The sequence below is a fragment of the Leucoraja erinacea genome, chromosome 7 (assembly GCF_028641065.1).
Source record: "Leucoraja erinacea ecotype New England chromosome 7, Leri_hhj_1, whole genome shotgun sequence".
Classification (NCBI taxonomy): domain Eukaryota; kingdom Metazoa; phylum Chordata; class Chondrichthyes; order Rajiformes; family Rajidae; genus Leucoraja; species Leucoraja erinaceus.
The window spans coordinates 35,407,955-35,433,179 of record NC_073383.1 but is presented as its reverse complement, the minus strand read 5'-3'; the positions used below and the strand labels follow the sequence as shown (position 1 = coordinate 35,433,179).

General features: G+C 44.9%; 1 protein-coding gene across 4 annotated transcripts in view; it reads right to left on the bottom strand.

Moving 5' to 3' along the window:
- LOC129698886 (uncharacterized) overlaps positions 1-25,225 on the bottom strand; it is a 393,480-nt gene that overhangs the window by 339,333 nt on the left and 28,922 nt on the right. For all 4 annotated transcript variants that reach the window (XR_008723743.1, XM_055638273.1, XM_055638275.1 and 1 more), the window contains 2 exons: positions 22,424-22,554; positions 12,470-12,572 (listed from right to left, as the gene is read on the bottom strand). Coding sequence is in view for 3 of the 4 variants with exons in the window: in XM_055638273.1 (XP_055494248.1) it covers positions 12,470-12,572; positions 22,424-22,554 (234 nt within the window). In the remaining variant the exon portion in view is untranslated. The remainder of the gene's footprint in view (positions 1-12,469; positions 12,573-22,423; positions 22,555-25,225) is intronic.

Here is a 25,225-nt window from a genome sequence, read left to right as displayed (position 1 = left end):
GAGGCAGAAATTCGAGGGAGAGAAGCATTTCCAGCAATAGCATTCTCAGAGAAGATATTGTATTTGCTTTTAATTGAAGTTCAATGCCTATAGACTCCTCTTCCACTACAACCAAGATCTGCCAGATGTTAAAGCCGAAACTGTAGATGTAGAGCTTAATATGGCTTCCTCTTATCTTCGGCAGTAAACATCACAGCAATTCTCAATTTATTTACCTCAATATCACCAAATTGTTCTGGTTACATTACTAACGAATCTCAATGAACTTTGAGATGTCTTTCTCTGGTTGGCAGGTAGTGTTCAGTGGATGCAGCAGGGATTTGTGCTTGGGCTGAATAAGATGTACAAGATATATAAACAACTTCCAACTTTGCATAAAGCTGGGGTAGGGAAAGACTCCAGTGTGAATAGATAAATTGAACGAGTGGCCAAATGGAGGCAGATGCAAAATAATGTGAATAAATAGTAAGATTAAACGAGAACTTACCAGTTCGAAGTTTGATCGTTATTTTATGAGGAGTACGTCGAGGGAATACGTGAAGAACCCCGCCAGGACGCATGCGTGTAATTTTTCAAAGCAGCGGTGTGAAATCACAGATAACTGTAATGACTGAACATAGTAAGATTAGAGAAGAAGATACCAGTTGAGTATATGATCAAGGGAGGGAGCGGAGGGCACGTATTCCCTCAACGTACTCCTCATAAAATAACGATCAAACTTCGAACTCGTAAGTTCTCATTTAATCTTACTATTTTACTTCGGAGTCACGTGAGTGACTACGTGAAGATTTCAAAGCTCTGTGATTTCATGCCGTGGAAACGAGTCCATGCATCACATCTGCCAATGACTGTGGGAGGAATTGTGTTAACATAATTTAGACATGAATCCGACATTGAAATCCATGATAAATTTATTAACACCAAATTATAGCCCCTATTTATGGGGTGAAATTATATTACAGAACTTAAAATTGTTTCTGCAAACTTTCCAGGTTTAATTAATGGTTTATGATAAAATAGTTGGAATGGTTTTTCCCTTGACCATCCTGCTGTCTTGAGGATTTGGTCCATTGGTACATCCAACTGCATATAGCTGCCGATGCAGCCCCGGTGGAATGACATTTTAAAATGTTAGTATCCACCCCCAGCCTGTATTAGAACCTGTTTCAGCCATCTTGAGATGGTCTGGACCGTCACTTTTTTGTGTGGTTGCTTGTGGCTGATTAGAAGCGCCATCTCATTGCCTCTGATGATTTTCGTGTTCTCCATATATAACAACAAATGTCTTACTATACAGAGACGATCATCTGTCGGGTAAGACCTAAATTCTCATGTTGAGGCCAGCTACCCCAGCGTCTGTTCTGAGGCCTGACCCCTGTCTTCTTGACTAAATATAAATATGAAACGTTATATTCCCAGATAAAGAAGTCATGTTGTCCAGTCTTAATTTATGTAACGACTGTACCCTTTGTGCCGTGACCAAAGCCATTAGCATGACTGTTTTCAGTGTCAGTCTTTGTAGGGACAGAGCTGTTGCTGGAGACCAATTCCTTAGCATAGTCAGGACAATACTCACATCCCATATTTGAGAGTACCTGGTTCTTGGGGGATTGATATTAAAAATTCCCCTCATAAGTTTTGTTACCGGGGGTGAGTCCCAACAGAATGACGCTCTGTTCCTTGCCATAGATATGTTGACAGGGCACTTCTGGCGCAGTTGATGGCACTATAACTGAGCCCCTCATCATAATGGAGGCCTGCCAGGAATTCCAGAACAGACGGGATGTTCATTGATCTGTAGGTTATGCTGTTTCTGTGACAATACATCTCCCATTTCCTGATATATACCAGATACTGATTTTTGGTGGATTGTCTGTGGGCCGCCGAAATAATGTTCACTGTTCAGTCCGTCAGTCCCAGCTGTAGTAGAGGTATTTTTAGACTCTACAAATTAATAAGTTCATATAGTTATGACATGGGTGGCTATTCCCTTGAACCAATAAATCTGGTCTATTCGGGATGGTGATACATGGTTCTAATACCATGTCGACTATCACAAGGAACCATGGTTGAGTAGGCCAATCGGGTACTACCAAAATACCAAACGCAGAGTCTTGCTGTATTTTCCTTAATATCCGACTGATGAGGCAGAAAGGAGGGAATGCATAAATAAACAATTTCCCCCAATGCAGCGAAAATGCATCTGTTGCCGCTGCCCCAGGGTCTGGTTCCCATGAAACATAGTTTGATAACTGGTGATTAAGTCTGGATGCGAATAGATCGATATCTGGTGTTCCATACCGTGCTGTAATATCAGCAAATACTTTTTTATTCAACATCCATTCGGTGTTTTCATTAAATTTGCGTGACCTGGTGTCTGCCACTAAATTTAGTTTACCTGGTAGGTAAGTAGCTCATATCCAAATATTTCTCTGGATACACCATTGCCAAATTGTATTAGCCAGATTGTCACATGATGTTGATTTGTTTCCACCCATGTGGTTGATATATGCTACCACGGTGGTATTGTCAATCTCTAGTCTAACATGCTGGTGATATAACCCAGAACAATATGACTTTAGGCCATGGAATGCACCCAACATTTCCAGGTAGTTTATGCCCAGTGTTTGTAATAATGATGCCTCCTGTGCATTCCATCTACCTCCACAGCTGGAGATGGAATTGGTAGCACCCCAACCAAGTGCACTGGCATCAGTTTGTAGCACCATAGAAGGGTTGCTGATAATGATTGGATTGGAACAATGCCGAATGTTATCTTTCCACCATTTTAGTTCCATTATAGCTTCGATTGGTAGCTTCATTGGTCTGTCAAAATGACCAGCATTAATTTTGAGTGCTCGTATTTTTGCCCTCTGTAAATTTTGGTAATTTAAAGGTCCGAATTGTGTGGCTGGAAAAGCAGCCACCATTTTGCCAATTACTTTTGCTACCAATCTGATGGACGGTTTACTGATGTCAATGAGGTTATTGCAAGCCTCTATTAAGTCTATAGCCTTTCCCTTTGGCAAAGTCACCGACATGTGAACTGAGTCAATGGTGAACCCCAAATAATCCATTGTAGTGGAAGGCGTTAATTTAGATTTAACTGGATGGATAATAAACCCCAGTTTTTCAAATAATTGTTTTGTTTCTGTTACAGTTTGTTTGGCAAATTCCAAATTTTTGCCCACAATAAGTATGTCATCTAGATATGCCATGACCATGTGTTTTCGTTTCCGCAGAAACGCTAGGACTGGTTTCAAAATGTTTGTGAACAGCCTGGGGGCTGATGTTAATCCATTTGGCAGCGCTCTATACTGCCAGTGCTGTCCCATCCAGTTGAATTTTAAGTAACATCTGTGGTCACCTCGTATAGGCACTGAATAGTAAGCATCTTTTAAATCGATGCTAGCCATGAAGTGACCTTTGGAAATCAATTGTTTTGCAGTAACAAAAGTTTCCATTTTGAAATGAATATATTGTACAAATGTATTCAAATTGGTCAAATCTATGATGATGCGACAACCACCATCTTTTTGGGTTTTGGTAAAGATATTGGACACAAATTCCAGCGATTCGTGTTGGGATTTTTCAATTACCTCTTTTGCGTAAAGCCGCTCCAGTTCAGCATGCGCTTCTGATTTTTCTTTACCTGAAAGTACGAACATTCGGTTCGGTACATGCTGAACTGGAGGGCTATATTTGTGTATACATTCTATGGTATATCCCTGGATACTGCTTAAAATATAAGTGTCGGTAGTTAACACACTCCATGCATTCAGAAAGAAGTGTAATCTCCCCCCAACCTCCATACTCCCTGCAATTTGTAAGGAACCAGACCCACCTACCTCCATGGTTACCAGTGACAGGTTTACTTATTTTTGTAAATCCTTCGTGGAGGTTGAGGCGCCGGTGTCTGGGTTTGTGGTTGGGTTGGTGTTGGAGGTTTTGCGTATCTTCCAAAAAGGCCGGTCTGGGCCATGGCCTAAAAATGACCGATGTTCAGTGTACCGGGCCTTTGAGCTTTCACCAGTTTGTCTTGTTCTACTGGTGGGTGCATAAGGGTGCTGTTTATGGCCGTAGTAGGTTCTTGATGATGTCGCTTTTATGAGCCCCAGGTTTTTTGCCTCCTCATCGAGCTCCTTGACTTGTTTGGATAGGTTACCTCCAAATAGTAAAATTGGTGGTTTTGAGTTTCAAGGTTTTCACAGACCTGCGAATTTTGGGTTTAGAGCAGGTCAGATGGCACTCTTCCTGATGCTGTTTATGTCATATTGTGTGTTGCAAAGCAATGCCAGTGCATCCTGTTGATCCTGCGACATCTCCTTTTCATCTACTGTGCGGGCGAAAGCTGTTATTCCCGCTGTTAGGAGCTTTAGTACTTTTTGGAGTTTGACATCCATGCCTCTAACTCCTGCTCCGACATGTTTCCATATGCAATTATTTACAATGGGAACATTCAGGGATATACAGTTTCCCGGTGCCAAGTGTCTTGCCGTGGTGTCCATCACAGCCTGTTCCTGTAGCTGCTTAAAGGACATATAATCAATACTGGCAGCTAGTTTTTGTTCCAAGTTTTGGCCAGTCTGGTCTGGCTGTACGAAGTTGGACACCATGTCCAGTAGATTTTCACGTTCCTGCACCCCTTGCACACTTGATTTCTGTTCTGCAAACCCCTCTTCAGGATCAGCCCAGAATTGACCCCCAGTACTCCCCTCTGACGAGGGAGATGCACTGTGCAGCCCTACAAAAGGTGCTGCTGTGGGTGTGATATATTGCTCACAGTGACTGGACTCCATCTCCCGGAACCTGTCACGTTGGAGCATCTGCTCCAAAAGCCGCTCTATCCGGCTCCAGCGCTCACGGTCGCTGGCCGCTCGCAGCTGCTCGAAGTCGGACTCATCTCAGTCAACGACTTTGTTGGTTTTTTGTTTTGCCTTACCGCCCGGCCGCGGTGTAGATCTGGCCGGTGCGGGGGCGAAGTCGGGCACAACTGTTCCCATTACGGGTGATTCATGTGCCGCTGGCCGCTGCTGGCTGCCCGCAACTCCGCGGTCCTCCTCCGCCAGCTTTGTCGCAGCCCTCGTTGTTTTCTTGGACTTGTCCATTGACTCCCCACCTGTAAAACAGTATGGGAACAACAAAAAAGACCGCAGAGTATCTCTTACCTGCAGGTTCCGGCTTTTAAACTTGCCGCTGCGGGGGAATGTCGTTCCACCCCGCCTGTTTCGCAATGCGTGTAGCGATATGTCACGCATGCGTCCTGGCGGGGTTCTTCACGTAGTCACTCACGTGACTCCAAAGTAAAATGTGAGGGTCTATTTTGAAAACAGAAAGGCAGATCTTAATGATAACACACGGGGTGCAAGTAAAGCGGAGAGTCTTGTATATCAGTTAATGAAAGCATGCATGCAGTTGCATTGAGCAAATTGGCAACTTGTGAAAGAGCTAATAGCAAATCTAATAGTCAAATCTAAAATTGCGTCGTTCTTCTACAAAAGCATGGACTAGTAGAACAAAAGAATGGCTCAGTGCCAAGTCTGAATGACTTTGTAAATTATATGAAACACAATATGGAGGACAGGTTGGCTTTTCACTAAAGACATTAAGATGGCAGCCTGTACTAATAACGTGCTTCATTCAAGGCCATAAAGAAGTCAAGATTGAAAAAGAATCACTGACACTCCAGAGATAAGTAATAACTTGATATTGAAACCAGCTTTCCTATATTGTGAAAGGCTACAGAATCTTTCATCATGCCATATTCAGACCTGGTAGGAATGTATTACTGATAAGAAAAATGTATAATTGTGCTAACTGTTCTTTGTTCTGTGAGTAGGAGCACGAGAAGCACTGAGCAATGTCTGACGAATCAAGTAAAGATTGCCATAGGCTACCTTCAACGTTTGTTGCTGTCTGCTTTTTAAGAAACAAACGTTCACACTTGCACTTCATTACAAGAGAATTTGAGTACAGTACAGGAGTCTTGCTGCAGCTTCACAAAGCCTTGGGATTTCATGTGCAGTTTTGTTTCTTTATCTGAGGAAGGGTATTTTTCTATGTTCTTGGGATGGCAAAACTAACATACAAGGTGATACTGGGTTGCTTAATGCAATATTCACTAGATATTAGAAGAATAAGCTCATAAGAGCCTATATAATTCAAACAAAACTGGACAGGCTGGTTACTGCAAGGATGTTCCAGATAGCTGGAAGCTCAGTCAGACTCAGAATATAACATATGCCACCTAGAAACAAGATCAAGATAAATTTCTTCACCAGAGTGTAATGAACCTGTGAAATTCTGAAGCAGGTCCAAAGAGGCAATTGGCTTATTCCTGCTGTTTTTTTAATGCTTCTTTAATCGTAGAACAGGGTGCCGAGCCAAACATCAATTTCAAAGAGTGGACTCAAATCATTTCTTTTGATGTCAATACCAATACTCATGCATGGCACTCATTATTCTGGAATCTCTGCCCAACATTTTACTGAGAGTCTTTTGAATTTCCAGGCCAACTGCCTGCCAGCCACGTTACTTCCACATCAGCAACAAAATATGTTTATGTCTGTGGCAATAGGTACTCTTGACATCAGGCAATTTTTATTATATCATCAGCAGCAGTAAATCTTTTCACTTATTTGGTTTATTTTTACTTTCTGCAGTCATACTGTAATGAGAATGAACTTGTTAAATCCCACCCCGTAGATCGCCTGCACACTCTAGTGATTTTAATACGTAAGTACACCCTCTGGTCCCATCCTTTTTGAACTCTGAAAATAGACTTGGCTGTAGACTGCCCTATGTACTGAAAACATGAATGCAGATTATTTTCTAAAATCTATACAACAGGTGCACAACCTTTTATCCGGTGTTCCGGAAACTGAAAAACTCCGAAAACCGGCCATTTTTCCCCAGGATGTCGTCTGCGCACCAAAGCTCGCGTTTGGCGCCAAACTTGATCGAAACGACCCACGGTCAACCCAGGTCTGTACTATTGTCGCGGCTGCCTCCTCCCCGGAGACCGGGGAGACACTTAAACATCTGTAAATCATTGCTTAAATGTTAGTCAGTTAGTTTGGAGGGCTTTTATGTGAAAGGGAGGGGGGTTAAAGGGGTAAACTTTAATTCTTAGTCCCCTACCTGGTCGGAGAGGCGGGGAGCGGTCAATGCCTTACCAGGTCGCCGTGCAGTAAGCTCCGCAGCGCTGTGGCCGCCAACTCCCAGCTGGGGCTGCGGGCGGCGCCGGTTGTAGCTCCGACCCCGGCAACTCTACCCCTGACTGCGAGGTGCTCCAAATCCACCGCCGCCCGCGGCCGGACGCCTGCCGTCCCAGCTCCGCGAATGTTGGGAGTTGGCGGCGTCACAGCGCTGGGATACCAGCAGGGACGGCGGGCGTCCGTCCGCCGGTGGCGCTGGATTTGGAGCGCCTCGCAGCCAGGGGTAGAGTTGCCGGGGTCGGAGCTCCAACCGGCGCCACTCGCGGCCGGACGGAGCCCCCAGCTCCGTGATGTTGGGAGTCGCCGACCAGGTAGGGGACTAAGAATTAAAGTTTCCCCCTTCACACCCCACCACCACCCCAAAAAATCCTTCCAAACTAACTGACTAACATTTATGCAATGATTCCCCGGTCTCCGGGGAGGAGGCAGCCCGCTCCAGACTTTTCAAGCCGCCCGCGCTACCTTCCTAATCTACGCTAAAAATCTTCCATTCGGAAATCCGAAAATGTCCGAAATCCGACAAGTGTCTGGTCCCAAGGCTTTCAGATAAAAGGTTGTGCACCTGTATTACTAAAACTCTGTTCTTGACCGGTTTCGGCTTTCTGTGCTGCGGTTTCCGAGAGTACGCCGCCACCTACGGCCGTCATTTTTGGCCCCCTCCGCCGCGTGTGTGCCGAGGATTTTTCCCGTCGATGAAAAGTGAGAGATATTAATGTTTTTACACCATTCCCCATTCTCTCTGCTGCCCCCGCTGGAGGGAGGGGGAGGGACCATAAAACCAGGAAGTGGTGTGCCTCAATCACTCTGCAAGTGGTGTGCCTCAATCAGTCTCTGTAAGTGGTGTGCCTCAATCAGAGCTCTGAATGACACTGACAAATGTCTACAGCACTGTGAGTACCCTTAATTTGGTTTGAAAATGAAAATATGGTTAGAGGTAAAAAAGCACTGCCTGCAAATGGTTGTTTGGGTTGAAGTAAAAAGGCAATCTCTCTCCCCCCCCCTCCTCCCTCCCCTTCTCCCTCCCCCCCCCCCTCCCCCTCCCCCCCCCCCCCCCCCCCCCCCCCCTCTCTCCATTTCGGTGGGGGGGGGGGGGGGGTTAGTTAGTGTGTGACGCTGCATGCTGCCTCCCCCCCCCCAAATATAAGAAGAGATAGCATATTGATGGCAAGTTTCCGAATATGGCATCAGAATACACAAATACATTTTGCGTAACGGTTGTCGCGTGGTTGCCACCAGTGACCTGGTTGGCACAGTAAGTGCACGTATTTCTTATTCCTTTTTATGTTTATGAACACCACATCGATATAATTAAAAGTCTCATTTGACCACTTCCTGTCTGCGCTGTATTTTGATTATAGAAAAAGCGCTACCCTGTATTGGTGTGATTTTTGGACATCTTACTCGCAGTCCTCCTCCTCCGCTGAGCCAGCCCCGAGGATTTTTTCCATCAATGAAAAATAAAGTTATGAGTGTTTAAAAAACCTTGAGATCAGCTGATTGGTCCGCTCGCCTGTCAATCACCATGATGAAGGTAACGCCCCTTCCGGGGGTGGGGGGAGGACTATAAAACATTGGCAGGACTATAAAATCCCGGATGCCTGGACATAAGTCAGTCACCCTGGAAGATCATTCTAAGCTGTGAATCAACTGAACTGTGAGTCTGCAATGTACTTGCAATAATGATTTGTTAGCCCTTAATGACAATGCCTTGAGTTGTTTGGCCTGCTGCCCTGCTTGTGCTTGAAACTGCAATGCTTTATTAGGTCTGACTGTGTTTGGAAGGAATAAATGCTTTATTAGGTCCGACTGTGTTTGGAAGGAATAAATGCTTTATTAGGTCCGAATGTGTTTGGAAAGAATAAATGCTTTAGTAGGTCCGACTGTGTTTAGCCCAAAAATCCCGCTCATTTCGTGACTTCCGCTTAGTGTGAGTGTGTGTGTCAGTGTGTGGGTGTGAGGTGGAGGGTGTGTGTGAGGTGGAGGGTGTGTGTGTGTGTGCGCGTGCGAGTGTGTGTGTGTGTGTGTGTGTGTGTGTGTGTGTGTGTGTGTGTGTGTGTGTGTATTGGAATTGGTGGAGAAGTGGAATATTGCATTGGGCGACCAGCCCTCCCATGTGAAGCTGGGACCCAACGGGTTCCAACATAGTCTAGCGGAACAATAAAATTGCAAACATCATTTCCTCTTCATTCACCTGATCATGTAGTAGAATACTGGATCCATCTGAGTGGACACAGCAGCACGCGTTACACATCATACACACAAACGTACGTTGCGGTGGACACTAAAAGGTTTGGTGTCCCAGAAAACGAATGTTCCATTATTAGCGAAAACCAAACATTTTCACCAATGTGATCTAAACTGTACATTACCTTATGGATTTGAGCTATATAGATGTCCGATGATTCGTCAGAACATTTGATTTGGGATGATTTTTTAGTAAGTAAAATGTCTCCATAACGGTCCTTGCGGAGCTTCCGGAAGTTGACACGAAGGAATGAAGTTAGCGACTTGGTCCGTACGAAAGGTAAACAAGAGACTGTGTTGCCAAATTGAAGATTGGCTCAGTTTCTTAGTTTTGGTGACCAATTTATGTCCACATTTTTTTTTTACTGATTTAAAAAAAGTCAGAAAATATATCGTAAACGGTCGTTGGGTTTTTGACACCACGATGTTTTTGATATATTAAATTGGAAAATAAAAAATAATAATTATCTCGCCCAAAAATCGCTACCAACATAGGATACCTCGTTGGATTTTTGAAAAGTATTAGAGGTTTAGAGCCTCCGTGATTTAACTTACGGAGGTACCGACCCCGATAACGGTCGTTGTGACAATGAACACCAAGCACAACGACCGTTACGGGATCTTTTCTGGGCGGAATACCAGACATGTTACTGTTTTTTTCTCCTGAAAGTGAAAGAGTGGCCACTTTAATTTATGATTCTCAGCACTTCAATTTGCCTACAATTGCATAACATTGGCAAAATAAATCTAGTTCTGAGACATTATTGAACTGTTAGCATCAAGCTAGTTACAATGTGGCTATTAATAGTTTACAAATCTAAAAAAATATTTAATAAGTACATATGCCATTTGCCTCCTTGGGCCTGCTTCATTATTCAGCAAGTTCAGGTCCAATCTTGTGTCTTGTCCACTCTCTCATTTTAGCTCAAATCCCTCTATATCCAAACATCTGTCAATCTCAGCCTTGACCACTTCTTAACTGAGCAATGAAAGCCCTCTGGAATGGAGAATTCCAAAGATTCACAATCCTATGAGTGAAAAAAAATCTTCTCTTGGAAATCAAAAAACTACAAATCAGAAAACGCTGAAAACACTCAAGCAGCATCTACAGAAAGACTCAAGTTGAAGACCATTAGAATTTGTCCTCTTCTCTATCTCAACCCCAAATCCCCTGATGCCTGATGCAGCCTGTGAAAATCCCCATCTAAATGAAATGAAATACAATTTCGTCAGTGTACAGTCAGCAACGAAATGCCATGTGAAAATCTCTTGCCGCGCCTGCCGCCGTATCTACCCTGTTTGCCCTCAACGAATTTCATCCAAGCGGGATTTGACACCTCCGGTCCAACAAGCCCATTGTGCTATCTGTCGTCCCGCTGTGCATCTACCCTGTTCCCTCCGAATTTCATACATCTCCAACAAGCTTTCCTCTTTTATCAGCTCATCGTACTCAAACTCGCTCATCCCAGCAATCAAACTAGTGAACAAAAATGTGAAAAATGTAAACGCTGTAAATTAATGCAAACGCTGTAAATTAATGCAAACTGTAAATTAATGCAGCATTAATTCCAAGTAAAAGGACTGATTACCTTCCACTGTCTAATATTCAGTCTGCCCTATAACATTTGATACAGCACTTCATCTAAGTTATGACCCAAAGTAAATATGGCATCATACGGGATTGATTAGGAAACAACTCGGGAGCCGATTAGCAGTCAACATGGTTTTGTGCAAGTGAAATCCCGTTTCACAAATCAAAATTAATTTTTTTGAAAAGATAACTAAGAACTTTGAAAAAGGCAGCACAATTGGCTTGGTTTACATGAACGTTGGCAAGGTTTTAGATAAAGTCCAGTATGGTAGGCTGGTTTAGGAAGTTTGGCCACATGGGATCCAAGGTACATTGGCAAAATTGGCTTGTTAATTAATTTAGTTTATTGTCGCATGTACAAAGTTTGTTTCATGCTAACCAGTCAGCGGAAAGACTATACATCATTACAATTGTGCCGTCCACAGTATACAGATACATGACGGCTGTATACAGATATATAGACCTGTTGTGGCGGAAGGGAGGAACTGCAGTGGATCAAGGCTGCTTGGTTGACTGGATTTAATGCGTTCTGCAACCAGCCTCTCAAAGCACTTTATGATGGTGTCAAGGCCACGGAACGATAGTCCTTAAGGCATGAGTTCGTGCTTTTATTTGGCACCAGGATGATAGTGGTTTCCTTGAAGCAGGTGTGTACCTCAGAATGGAGTAGGGAGATATTAAAGAAGTCCGTGAATATTCCCGCTAGTTGGTCCGTGCAGTTTCTGAACACCATACTCCAAGTGCAGTCTCACCACGCCACTGCTCTACAACACTTCTCTACAACACTTCTCAGAGGCCTACTATTAACTGTGAATGCCCTATCCTGGTTTAACTTGCTAAAATGCAATATCTCACACTTACCTGAATTGAACTCCATTCATCATTCCATGGCCCAACCTGATCAAGATCATGATTATATTTCTAGATAACCATCTTCGTTGTCTACTATACCGCCTATTTTAGTGTAATCTGTAAACCTATTAATCATACTTCCGAAAAGATTGGATAGGCTAGGTTTCTTGTCACTGGAACATTGGAGGCTAATAGAGGTTTATAAAATTACGAGGGGCATAGATAGGCTCGATCCTGTTCTAGGATGGAGGACTTTCTCTATTGAGGTTGTATGTCATGTGATGAGTAGTTAAAGAACTGAAGAATATTTAGGAAAAAAAAGTCAACTTTAATAAATTGGTATATAAAAACCTTTTTTTTTTCTAAATACAGTCCACCTCATCAACGTATCTGATAGATGCAGCATAGGCCTACACTTCTCGCACAAGATTATGAACTTTATTCATGGCTTAGCATGCAGAAAAGCAGTCTAAGTTCAGTTATTAGTATAAACTGCAGGTTTATTATAATTGCTAGAATAGCTAAATCAACGTCTCAGCTTTACATTCAAACCACTTGCCTTTACCTTGAGGACTTCCATTAAGATATCTTTGTCTATTATCATTCCATTCTTGTACGGTTGCTCAAAGGTGAAAAACATAAGCCTTATGATGCGGAGTTCATTGAAACTGAAGAACATTTAGGGAAAAAAAGTATACATTCATAGATTAGTTAATCGTCCATATTTACCCAACTGCAAAAATGTCACTATTATTTACTGTTTAATTGTCTTCGAAAATGTCAATGACAGCCAACATTAAAAAAAAATGTTTAAACCAGCATCTGCAGTTCTTTCCTACACATTTCCTACACATAACGCATACACAGATGCATTAGTGGCATTTCAGAGGCTTTAGGATAGGCACATGGATATGCAGGGAATGGAAGGATATGGATTATGTGCGGGTACATAAGGGATGGTCTGTTTTTATTTTTCATTTGTCAGCCTTTGTCTCCTCTACATTTACAACTAATTACTTTACCTTCCTGATTATTGAATGGGAAACACTTAGATTACACTTCATCTTTGGAAAGAAAAACATTCCTGAAAGGAACCAAAGGCAAATAAATTGAGAGCAGTAGTTAGTTTAACAGCTACTGGTAATGGAGAGCTACCGAGTCCAATAAATCTTCAAATGAAGGTGGCTGGAGATATTTGCAATCACCTTTTGTAAAACTAACTTTCATCTTCACCACCATCCCTATGTGCAGTCAAAGAACTCCTGTGAATGTTGTTCTCCCCATCAACCACCCAAAGCTTCCTCTACAATAAATGAAATGATGGTGACCTGCCTCACCTGAATTAAAATAATCTATCGCTCAAAAACTCAAATTAATGATTTTAATGCTGGAAATATCACATTTTCCACCAGCATCAGCAGGTATCATTCTCAGGCAAAGTACGTCAAGTTATAATGTAAGGCATCCTATTTTAACTCCAACCCCAAAAGGTACCACAGATACAGTTTATATTTATCTTAAGTCCATTTCCTCCTCCTAATGCTAAATTACTAATTCCTATTCCAATTTATAATTCTCATTATCCAAAATGTATGCATATGCGTAATGTTAACTCAGTTTTGCTCTGGGGTGGGAGATTGCAACCTTCATGAGGTCCACCCTGTTTCGACTAATGCAATCAACCCGACGTGCACAAACAAAAGATCAAATAGAACAAGTTGACCTACAACTTTAGGCTGTGCATGCCACACGCAAGAAGAGTTGCTCTTGCTGATATTGTCTGAACTGCTTAGTATTTCCCGTATTCTTTTTTACTTCAGATTATCAGCCTCCATTGTTATGAATCTTCACAGTGCTCGCATGATTTTATTCTCTCCTCATGCAACTCTTACTCTTGCACCCCTCCAGAAGCTGTGATTAGCAAGCCTTTACCATCCTCTTTGCTAACTTTTATGCCATTCATTTTCTCTTTATTTCTACTCTATCATAGATATTCTCTTTGTCCACTCCACCTTTTCACTGCAACTTAAAACATGCTGGATTTCTAACGTTACCTAGTTCTGGTGAAGAGTTGTCAATAGTGTTTAATTGTCATATGCACTGACAACAGAACAATGAGCCTGTTTCTGCTTAAATTGAATTTAATTTATTTTGATGTGAGACCTAACAGGTGGATGAAATCAGGCCCTGGATATGAATGGGCAAATGGGACATTATACCCATTAGGGAAACCTGGCCAAGACAACACAGGGACAAATTTGAGTCCCGGTATAATCATTCGGACACTCAGAATGTGGCACAGTTTGAATACTATCACTGGCTGCAAAATGGTCAGGCAACATCACTGGTGATAGTGCAGCCCTAACTGATTAATAACTTGATGCTTTCTATGCTCTCTTTGAGCAGAAGGCCAACAAGGTGATGACATCTGTCCCATCACACTCCAGTGTGCCTCTTCCCAGGGTCACTGTTGCATGTTAGATTGTCCTTCCTAAGGTGGAACCCACGGGGAGCTACTGGTCCGGACGGAGTCCCTGGCCACGTCCTTAGAAGCTGCATGGACCAACTAGCAGGAGTATTCACGGACATCTTTATTCTCTCCATACTCCGTTCTGAGAAACCACTTGCTTCAAGCAAACCACTATCAATCAAGTGCCGAAGAAAATTAAGATCTCATGCCTTAACGACTACCGTCCAGTGGCCTTGACATCCACCATCATGAAGTGTTTGAGAGGTTAGTTATGGAAAGCATTCAATCGAGCCTACCAAGCAGCCTTAACCCAGTTTGCGTGCTGCCACTACAAGTCCACGGTTGATGCCATCTCCCTGGCCCTACACTCATCCCTGGAACACCTGGATAAGAGAGACATCTACATCAGACTTCTATTCATAGACTACTGCTCTGCTTTTAACATTACTATCCCATCCATTACCAAAATTGTGGAACTTGAGAATTATCACTCATCTCTGCAACTCGATCCTCAACTTCCTGACCAACAGACCACAATCAGTGAGGATAGGAGACAAAATATCCTCTACAATAATCCTCAACACTGGTGCTCCCCAAGGATACGCTCTGAGCCACCTTCTCTACTACTTAGAAACACCCACGACTGTGCAGCCAAGTACAAATCCAATTCAAATTTTAAATTAGCAGACGACACCACCGTTGTGGGCTGAATACAAATAATGATGAGACAGAGTACAGGAGGGAGATTGAGAGCCTCGTGACCTGGTGTCAAGACAGCAACCTTTCTCTCATTGTCAGGAAGACAAAGGAGACAGTGATCAACTTCAGGAGGTGAAACAGTACAACATACTCAGTATGCATAGACAGCACCAAAGTAAAGATGGTTGAAAGCTTTAAGTTGCTAGGAGTAAATATCATCACCAACTTTTCCTGGACCATCACAATCGAAGCAATGGCAAATAAAGCACTTCCTTAGAAGGCTTAGGAGGTTCAGCATGTCTCCAACACCTCTCACAAACTTCTCCAGATTCACCGTAGAAAGCATTTTATTGGGATGCATCACATCCAAGACCGCAAGAAATTGCAGAGAATTGTGGACACAGCCCAGACCAGTATATCTCCACTTTTCTCCTTTTTTTTCCTCCTTTCTTTTTTTTTTCCTTCTCCTCTGTTACATCTTTATTTACTCTTTGGCCACACTACTTTGGTAGTCTAGGGGTCCTATCTTTTCACTTTTTCTCTTTCTTGTTCTTTCTCTTTTCTTTTCCCTTATTTTCAAGTTAAAAGGTTAAAATTGAAGCTGTACAATAATTGTATAATTTTATATGCCGATTGTTTTATTTTTGTACAATTGCTTCTAATAAAAATAATTAAAAATAAATAAATAAATAAAATGGAGAGCTGTGGTTATAAGGAGACTGAATAATTTGGGTTTATTCTCACTGGAATGTAGGTGTGAATGTAGATGTTCACCCCTCAGGCGTGAACATAAATTATGACAGAATAAATAGGATACTTATCTTTTTTTCAGGCCAGACATGTTTAGAACTAGAGGACGGGTTTAAGGTGAAAGGAGAGACCTTTAAGAAAGATCTGAGGGTAAGGTTTTCACACAGAGGATGGAATTGTCTGACAAGCTGCCAGAGTTGATAGAGACAGATAAAGTTACAAAATTAAAAGGCACTTAGATCTTGTACAGATACTAAGATAGGAAAGATGTTAAGGTATATGGGTCTAATACATGCAAATAGAAAGGCTGGGCAACAGGGCCTTTTACTGTGCTGTATGATTAAATGATTTTCTTCCATGCAAGATTATAACAATGAATATTTTGGATTTTTTTGCTAATATAATCTATCTTATTTCTTTCCCATTTTATTTTCACGATATGTTTTATAAAATGTCAATGAAATGATAACTGCATGAATGACTACATGAGCAAATTGTTGTATAAGACGTTGGTGAAGCCGCATTTAGAATATGGTTTTCAGTTATGTGAACCATGTTATAGGAAAGATGTTGTCAATCTGTAAAGGGTGCAGAGAAGATGTACAAGGATGTTGCCAGGAATTGAGGACCTGAGCTATGGGGAGAGGTTGAGCAAGCTAGGACTCTATTCCTTGGATCGCAGGAGGATGAGGTGTATAAAATCATGAGAGGAAAAGATTGGGTAGACGCAGTCTCTTGCCCAGAGTAGGGGAATTGGGAACCAGAGGACATAGGTTTATGGCAGGTTTACAGGGATATGGGCCAAACGCAGGTAGGTGGAACTAGTGTAGATGGGACATAGAGAGCTAAGTTGGGCCAAAGGGCCTGTTTCCACGCTGTAAGACTCTATGACTATGAAAATTTACATATCGTAATATGTCATTATTTCACACGAGTTTAAGTACATTAAAAATTTAATCACAACATCATGTGTAGAGTCCTGTGAAGGAAGTTAAAAGGAAACATTTTGATCATGTCTAAAATTTCTGATGAATTATCATTAAGATTTAAAATTTGTTTATAGATCTCAGCATAACATTAATTAGTAAGTAGTTATATTAATTCCATCCAGAGCATCTAACCTGGCACAGTAAAAACCTCTAATAATTTGGCATGTTTAAGTGTGCTGGATCTGCAATTTTTTTCTAAACTATTGATAATTCCATTAATTCCCAACACTTCTAATTTCCCTTTTTTTTTTAATGTGATGGTATTGTCTTGATTTTTTTCATCAAATCAGGTACGCTTAAAGGGAACTGGGGTCTGGTGAGTTTAAAGGCCCCCATTGAATTGAAAGGAAGCACGATAACCAAAGCCTCGGTTAGGGGAAAATCAGTTTGGGAACTGGAGTCCTGCAGACAGAAAAGTAAGAGCTGCAAACATCACCTGGATAGCCAGATGCCAAACCATTGGGATTTGTGAATTGTAAGGGGGAGCAGATTAACATAATTTGAGTGTGATTATGGAAACTTTAATATTAAACGCCCTTAATACTCCATTTTCAATAAAGATAGACACAAAATGTTGGAGTAACTCAGTGGGTCAGACAGCTTCTCTGGAGAAAAGGAACAGGTGACATTTTGGGTCGAGACCCTTCTTTATCCATTTTCAATAAATTAAGACTCGATTTAGCAAAGATCAGGAACAGATTGCTATGTCACCTTTTCTACATGACAATAAGCCTACTAAAAGGAGTTGTACCACGATTACAATCTCATTAATTGATTAGAAAATGGAAACTGAGTAAATTAAAAAATCCTTCAATCATTTTGTAAAAATCTCCTTCATTTCCATCCCCATTCCTTCCTCTAGAGTGTGAACTAAAGGCACTAGCCAACAATTTTCAAAATGTTGGACTTATGAAAGTAGGATGAGGTTAAAGCATTCATGCTGGATTGATAAATTAATCTTGGCCTATATGTATAATACTGTAGCGGCACCTAGTGGTGGGGCTGGGAAGTCAGAACCCTCGTCATTGGTCGGCACGATCACGTGACCATGGGGGTTCGTTTTGTGGGCTTTCAGTTAGCAGCGCTCCTCCCATCGACAGGAGCTGTGTTCTTAAGCTCGACTAAGCACGCATATTTATGGGTTTCTGTTTGTTTTTTGCGAATGAAAAAACGATGTCACTCAACTTGCCTCAGGTCTTGCTTCAGTGTTGACTCCACCGATCCGGACGTTATTCGGGTCTGAATATGCAAGCCGCTGAAAATCTCGATGCCAACCCCGCCCAGCAAAACGCGGTTTCCCTTAAACTGCCCGTTTTCTGGGTGGTTTAGCCTCATGTGTGGTTTCAGCACATCATGGCCCAGATTGTCGCGGATTGTACCCGGTATTTCTACGTGGTGGGTGCGCTCAGCCAGGACACCACCACCCGCTTGCTCTCTTACCTGTAGAATGCACCCGCCGTCAATGAATACGAGGGTCTCAAGTAGCTGCTGCTGCGCACCTTTGTGTTCAGCCGCCGCGATCGCGCAGCCTGGTTCTTACACATGGATGGCCTCAGCGATCGTAAGCCGTCAGTATTAATGAGCGAGATGTTGTCGCTCATGGACGGCCAGTAGCCGTGTCTCCTGTTCGAGCAGGCTTTCCTGGAGCAGATGCCCGATGACATCCGCCTGCTCCTCGCCGGGAGCAACTTCGCTGACCCCTTGCAGCTCGCCGAACGGGCGGACGAGCTGTGGCTCGCTAAGCAGCAGGACGGTGTTTCCATCAGACGGGTGTCCGCGGCTCCGCAGCGGCCTCGACGGTCCGTTCCATCATCGACCGACAGTGCCGCGCTGCAGCTGACTACCGTGGATTTGAGTATGCACCAACGCTGGGGTACGGAGGCCCGCCAATGCCACGCTCCCTGCTCGCATCTGGGAAATGCCTCGGCCGATCGCCAGTAGAGGCTGTCTCGGTCGGTCAGAAACATTGCCTCTACGTCCTACTCTACCATTCCAGGCTCCGATTTCTAGTGGACACTGGGGCTGAGGTCATCTTACCTCCTTCCGGGATTGATACACGTTCCGGTGAGCGAGGCCCCACCCTGAGCACCGTCAACGGCAGCCCCATCCGCACGTATGGTACTTGCACCGTTCCCCTCATTCGCGATTCTCGCCGTTACTCGTGGCCATTTACCATCGCGGACGTCTCCCATCCACTGCTAGGCGCAGATTTTTTACGGGCCTTTTCCCTCCTGGTTGACGACCGGGGCCTGCGCCTAGTTCATCCCGTGTCCCTCCAGCATGCGTCACCACAGTCCGCGGTTTCCTTCGGCCCGCATCTCGGATCGGTGTCTGATGTGGACGGCGCGTACGCGCCGATTCTAGCCGAGCTTCCGGAGATCCTGACCCCTCAATTTCACTCGGCCGCCCCTAACCATGGTGTCATCCATCACATCCTCACAACCGGTCCCCCGCTTCACGCACGGTCGCGCAGGCTCCCGGCCGACAAGCTGCGTTTGGCTAAGGAGGAGTTTCAGCGGATGGAGGATATGGGTATTGTGTGGTCCTCCGACAGCCCATGGGCTTCCCCACTCCATATAGTTCCCAAGTCGTCCGGCGGGTGGAGACATTTGGGGACTACCGCCGCTTTAACACCATCACGACTGCTGACCACTACCCAGTCCCGCACATCCAGGACTTCATGGCCCATTTGGACGGGGGTAAAGTATTCTCCTAGGTAGATCTGGTGCAATGATGTGCACAAGACCGCCATCATTTCCCCGTTCAGCCTGTTTGAATGGTTGCGGATGCCGTTCAGCCTTAAGAATGCTGCGCAAGCTTTTCAGCTGCTTATGGACATGGTTGGCTGGGGGTTGGACTTTGTATTCATTTATCTGGATGACATTCTGGTCGCCAGCCGATCCCATCAGGAGCACTGTGCGCAACTCCGGGTGCTGTTCCAGCGCCTTCGGGACCACGGTCTCGTCATTAACGCTGCCAAGTGCCATTTCGGTCTAGACTCCATTTCTTTTCACGGGCACCATTTTACCCCACAAGGCGCTACTCCTCTCCCCGCCAAGGTGGTGGCGATTCAGCAGTTCCTCCATTAAAGGGCTCCAGGAGTTTGTGGGGATGATTATTTTATCACCGTTTTGTGCCAGCTGCGGCCCGGGTCATGCGGCCTTTGTTCCAGTGTCTGGTCGGCAAGCAGCAGGACCTGGTGTGGGACCAAGGCAGCTTCTGACGGGGCCAAGGAGGCGCTCGCTAATGCCACCATGCTCGTGCACCCATGGGCTGCTCCCCCAACCACCCTCACTGTCGACGCTTCTGATACTGTCATTGGGGTGGTCCTTGAGCAGTTTATTAACAGACACTTGCCTTTTCCAGCTGGCACCTGCGCCCCCCCCTCCCCGATCGGAACTACAGTGCTTTCGACCATGAGCTCTTGGCTCTCTATTTGGCAGTGCGGCATTTCCGGTACTTCCCTTCACCGACCACAAGCTCCTCACTTTCGCGTTGATGAAGGTGTCCGACCCCTGGTCTGCTCGCCAACAGTGGCACCTGTTGGCGAACACCTACGCCGTTCGTCCGAATTTACCACCAAAGTCCAGCGGTGGGTAGGCCTAACCAGATTCCTTATCTCGCCCTGCGGTTCATGCCGTGCCCCAAGCATTGATTATTCTGGGCTGGCTGCTGCGCAATAAGATGGGGATGAGATGCTTTCCTATCGTGCTGTTGTTTCGGGGTTGGTGTTGGTCCCACTCGGTCCCTCGGGTGTGACGGTCCTTTGTGATGTCTCCACCAGACAGCCGCGTCCCATTGGCCCTGCGGTTTGGCAGTGGCGTGCTTTCGACTCTATCCACGGTCTGGCCCACCCTTCCATCCGGGCGACTACTGCATTGGTGGCGACCAGGTTTGTCTGGCATGGCCTCCGCAAGCAGGTTGGGGCCTGGGCCAGGATTCCCTGACAGACGTCCAAGATTCAGCGGCATGTCCGTATATGCCGCTCCAGGACTTTGTCATCCCTCAACACCAGTTCAAGCATATTCACGTCGACCTGGTGGGTCCTCTGCCGCCGTCCCGAGGTGTCACCCACCTGCTCATGATTGTGGACCGTTTCACACGGTGGCCCGAGGCCATTCCGCTCTCCCTGACACCTCTGCTGCGACTTGTGCTCAGGCTCTCGTGGCCCACTGGGTAGCACGATTTGGAGTTCCCGCCGACATCTCTTCAGACCGTGATGCTCTGATGCTCAGCCAAGGCTCAGCTGTCCAGCGCTCAGATGCATCATACGACTGCATACCACCCTCAGGCTAACGGTTTGGTGGAGCGGTTTCAACGGCACCTGAAGTCCACGTTGAAAGTACGGCTCACGGGCCCTGATTGGGTGGATGTGTTTCCTTGGGTGTTGCTGGGGATCCACAGGGCCCCAAGGCGGATTCGGACACGTCATCTGTGGAGCTGTTTACAGCTCCCCTCTGAAGGTGCCTGGTGATTTCCTTCCTGTGGCTTAGAGGCAGCAGGAACCCCCTTCGTCTGTACTTGCGCACCTCTGCGAGAGAGTGGGTGGGCCTCTCAGTTCTGACCTCTCGCCTGTGTTGCTGCTTCCTATGTTCCACAAACACTCAAGGACTGTACCTTTGTTTTCCTCCGCAGGGACCTGCACCGGACTCCACTGCAGCGGCCTTATGGGGGTCGTTTCCGGGTGTGGCGGCCCGGCGTCGCGACTTTTGTTTTGGCTGTCGGGGTCCAGGAGGAGATTGTTTCGGTGACCTGCCTCAAGCCCACCCATCTGGATGTAGACAGCCCGGTGTTGGTGGCCCAACCTCGTCGTAGAGGTCGTCCGTTGGCCATCCCCACCTTTCGCCGATTGCACCTGTTGCATCTGTTACGCCTGTTCCATCTGTTGCACTGGTTATGCCTGTCCCTCCTGTCACCACTCGGTCTGGCTGCCTGATTCGGACTCCTGCTCATTTCCTTTCCTCTGGTTCTTGGTGTGGGGGGGGGGGGGGGGGGGGGAGGTCCTGTAACGGCACCTAGTGGTGGGGCTGGGAAGTCAGAACCCTCATTATTGGTCGGCACGGTCACGTGACCGCGAGGGTTCATTTCGCTAGCTTTTAGTTATCAGCGCTCCTCTCAGCGACAGGAGCCATGTTCTAAAGCTCGACTAGGCACGCGTATTTTAGGGTTTCTGTTTGTTTTTTGAGAATTGAAAAACAATTTCACTCAGCCTGCCTGGTCTCGCTTCATTACTCGATAAAAAATCCATTGCTGCTGGGATTTTTTATCTGTTTATCCAGTTTATCCTTTTCTAATAAGTTTCAATCATTAAAGTTTCCATAATTATAGTCAAATTCTGATAAACTGCTACCTTTAACTATTTGTAAATCCCAATGGTTTGGTATCTGGCTCACTGTGTGATATTTGCTGCACTCCTGTTCTCTCAACAGGGCCCCAATTCCAATGCTGATTTACCTCTCACCAAGGCATTGATCATCTTGCTAACCTTGGCCCATGCATTTTCAGGACCACAGAGAGGGTCTCCATTTCACACTCATGTTGTAGGCCTTTGAACTAATTTTGCATCTTGATTAGCTGTAAAAGAATTCTAAACATTTTTTGGAATCATTACCTGATAATCCCAGAATCCAGAAACTGGACACACTTCTTAATGACAGCGACATTATATTCATCATTTTTCATATTCCACGTTATATTCAGTGCAGTAGTGAAGTGTCCTGAATCGAGGCTTCTTCGGAGATCCTTTGAAAATGTAAAGACTTCTATTATTTTAACCGTCATACATCCCTTTTCAGGATTATTTTCTCCATCAAAATCAAAGGCCAACACCACCCTGAATCCACTAGTCTTTTTAATCATTCCAGGTACTAGCTGATTCTTGCTATATGATTTCCTTTGCAGCACCATATTAGAAAGATTACCAATGTTCTTCACAGAGAAATGAAAATCCCTTTCCCTGAACATAACATTAGGCTAAGCAGTTAAATTGATATAGAGATGTGAGGTTTGTAGGATTGCCAAATGTTCAGGAAGAGTCTGTAATCATGATTTCAGGAAATAGTTAACCATAATATATGTGCTTACAAGAAACAAGAGAGAAGCTTCTCATCACATAGATTTAACAGAATGGAGTGGGTCTTCCTGGGCATGAAGATCATGAAGCAAAATCCTCAAGAAATTCTCTAGCCAATGAGTTTGACCCTTGCAAATCATCCAGAAAGAATCCACCTGCCCTGCTATTGGCTAACATTCTTCACTTCGTCACTCCCAGAATCACAGTGTGGCTTCCGCCCATCCAGAGGTACAGCAGACATGATATTCACAGCACGCCAACTGCAGGAAAAATAACGTGAACAAAGGCAGCCTTTGTACATGGCCTTCATAGACCTGACAAAGGCTTTCGACTCGGTAGGCCGCCAGGCTCTTTGGAGCATACTATCAAGGTATGGTTGCCACGACAAGTGCATCATAATATTGAGGCTTCTACATGATGGCATGTCGGTCACAGTGCTCAGCAACTGCGGCTCTGAATCCGAGCCCTTCACTGTGGAAACGCGAGTCAAACAGAGTTGCATCATCGCACCCACCGTTTGTCGTCTTCATTGCTGCCATACTTCATCTCATTGGTGAAGAGCTGCCACAGGGGATCCCAATCGTCTACAGAACTGACAGTGGGCTCTTCAACCTAATAGGTTGAAGGCCAAGAGCAAAGTCAGTAACACAGCCATCATGGAGCTTCAGAACGAGGACTATTGTGCCATTGCAACACACTCCGCAGAAGACCTCAGGGCATCCTGAATGCCTTTGCCAAGGCATACAGAGCCATGGGCCTGGCCTTAAACATCAAGAAGATCCAGGTCCTTCATCAACCTCCACACAACCAGCCATCTACCCAGCCCACAATAAAGGTGGACGACACCACTCTTGAAAACGTTGACCACTTCCCCAACCATGGCAGCATTCTTTCCTCAAAAGCTGACATCGACTCAGAGGTCAACCATTGCCCGAGTTGTATCAGTGGAGCCTACGCCAGATTCAGCAAAAGAGTCTTTGAAGACCGAGACCTAAAAGCTCAAACAAAACTTCTGGTCTACAGAGCCGTTGTCCTCCCCACCCTGTTGTATGGAGCAGAGTCATGGACCACCTACAGCAGGCACCTGAGAGCCCTGGAACAATACCATCAAAGACCCTTACAAAGGATTCTGAGGATCAGCTGGGAGGACAAACGCACCAACATCAGCGTTTTGGAGGAAGCCAACATGACCAGCATCACCACAACAATAATACAGCACCAACTTCGATGGACTGTCCTTGTCACCTGTATGTCCAACACGCGTCTCCCTAAACAGATCCTGTACTCTCAACTGAAGGAAGGTCGGAGAGCCCCCGGTGGGTCAAAGAAACGCTTCAAGGACAACATCAAGAACAGTTTGAAGAAATTCCACATCACACGAGCAACTGGGAGCATATTGCACTTGACAGGCGCTCCTGGAGGAAATCCGTGCAGGAAGGAGCTGCATGTCATGAAACGGAACTACGCCGTGTCGCAGGGACAAAGCAACAGCACCATGAGGCGAGAGAGAAGGGGGCTCGACGATTACCAACCACCGGCTAGGTCTCCACTGCCCGTTGCACCAAGGTGTGTGAATCGCAGATTGGCCTTTACAGACATCTGCAGTCCCACAAGTAGACGACCCTATGGAGAGGAGAGGAGAGGACAGTCATACTAGTTTCGAATGTCAGCCGATGATGATAAAGCCATTTCTTCACTAATTGCCCAACTTCTTCTCCTTCTCTTTTGGCAACTGTTAGAGGACTTCAGGTTCTGCTGTATCCTTCTGAGAGTGAGGTTATGTAGAAGGCAGCAGATGAAGAAGTATAAAACACAAAGTTGAAAAATACTGAGAAACAAATGGTAGATTTGCATCTGGACGACCTCTGGCATTTCTCTTTAGGTTTCTGGTAATCTTGCAGCAACCTTCACAATGGTCCTCAGCTGCATAAACTAGAGCAGACAGGAGCAAAGAAGGAAGACAGTCCCACGATCCAGGGTTACCAGAAGACCAGACACTGAAATACGGCAGGCAATATGAACTACAGAAGTGCAAGCTAAATGTCATGCGATTCATATTCAACTATGATTGTACATTTAAGTAATGACAACTCGAGATCTAGTTCTGAAACCCAAGTACCTTGAATATGGTAACTTCCTAAACACTTGGTCAGCCAACAGACCTCAAAAATCTACACATCCACGTGACTATAGAAACAAAGAACTGTAGATGCTGGTTCATACACAAAAGGACACAAAGTGCTGGAGTAACTCAGCAAGTCAGGCTGCTTCTCTGGAGAACATGGATAGGTGACATTTTGCAATGTTTAAGAAGTAATTAGACAGATACATGGAGAGGAC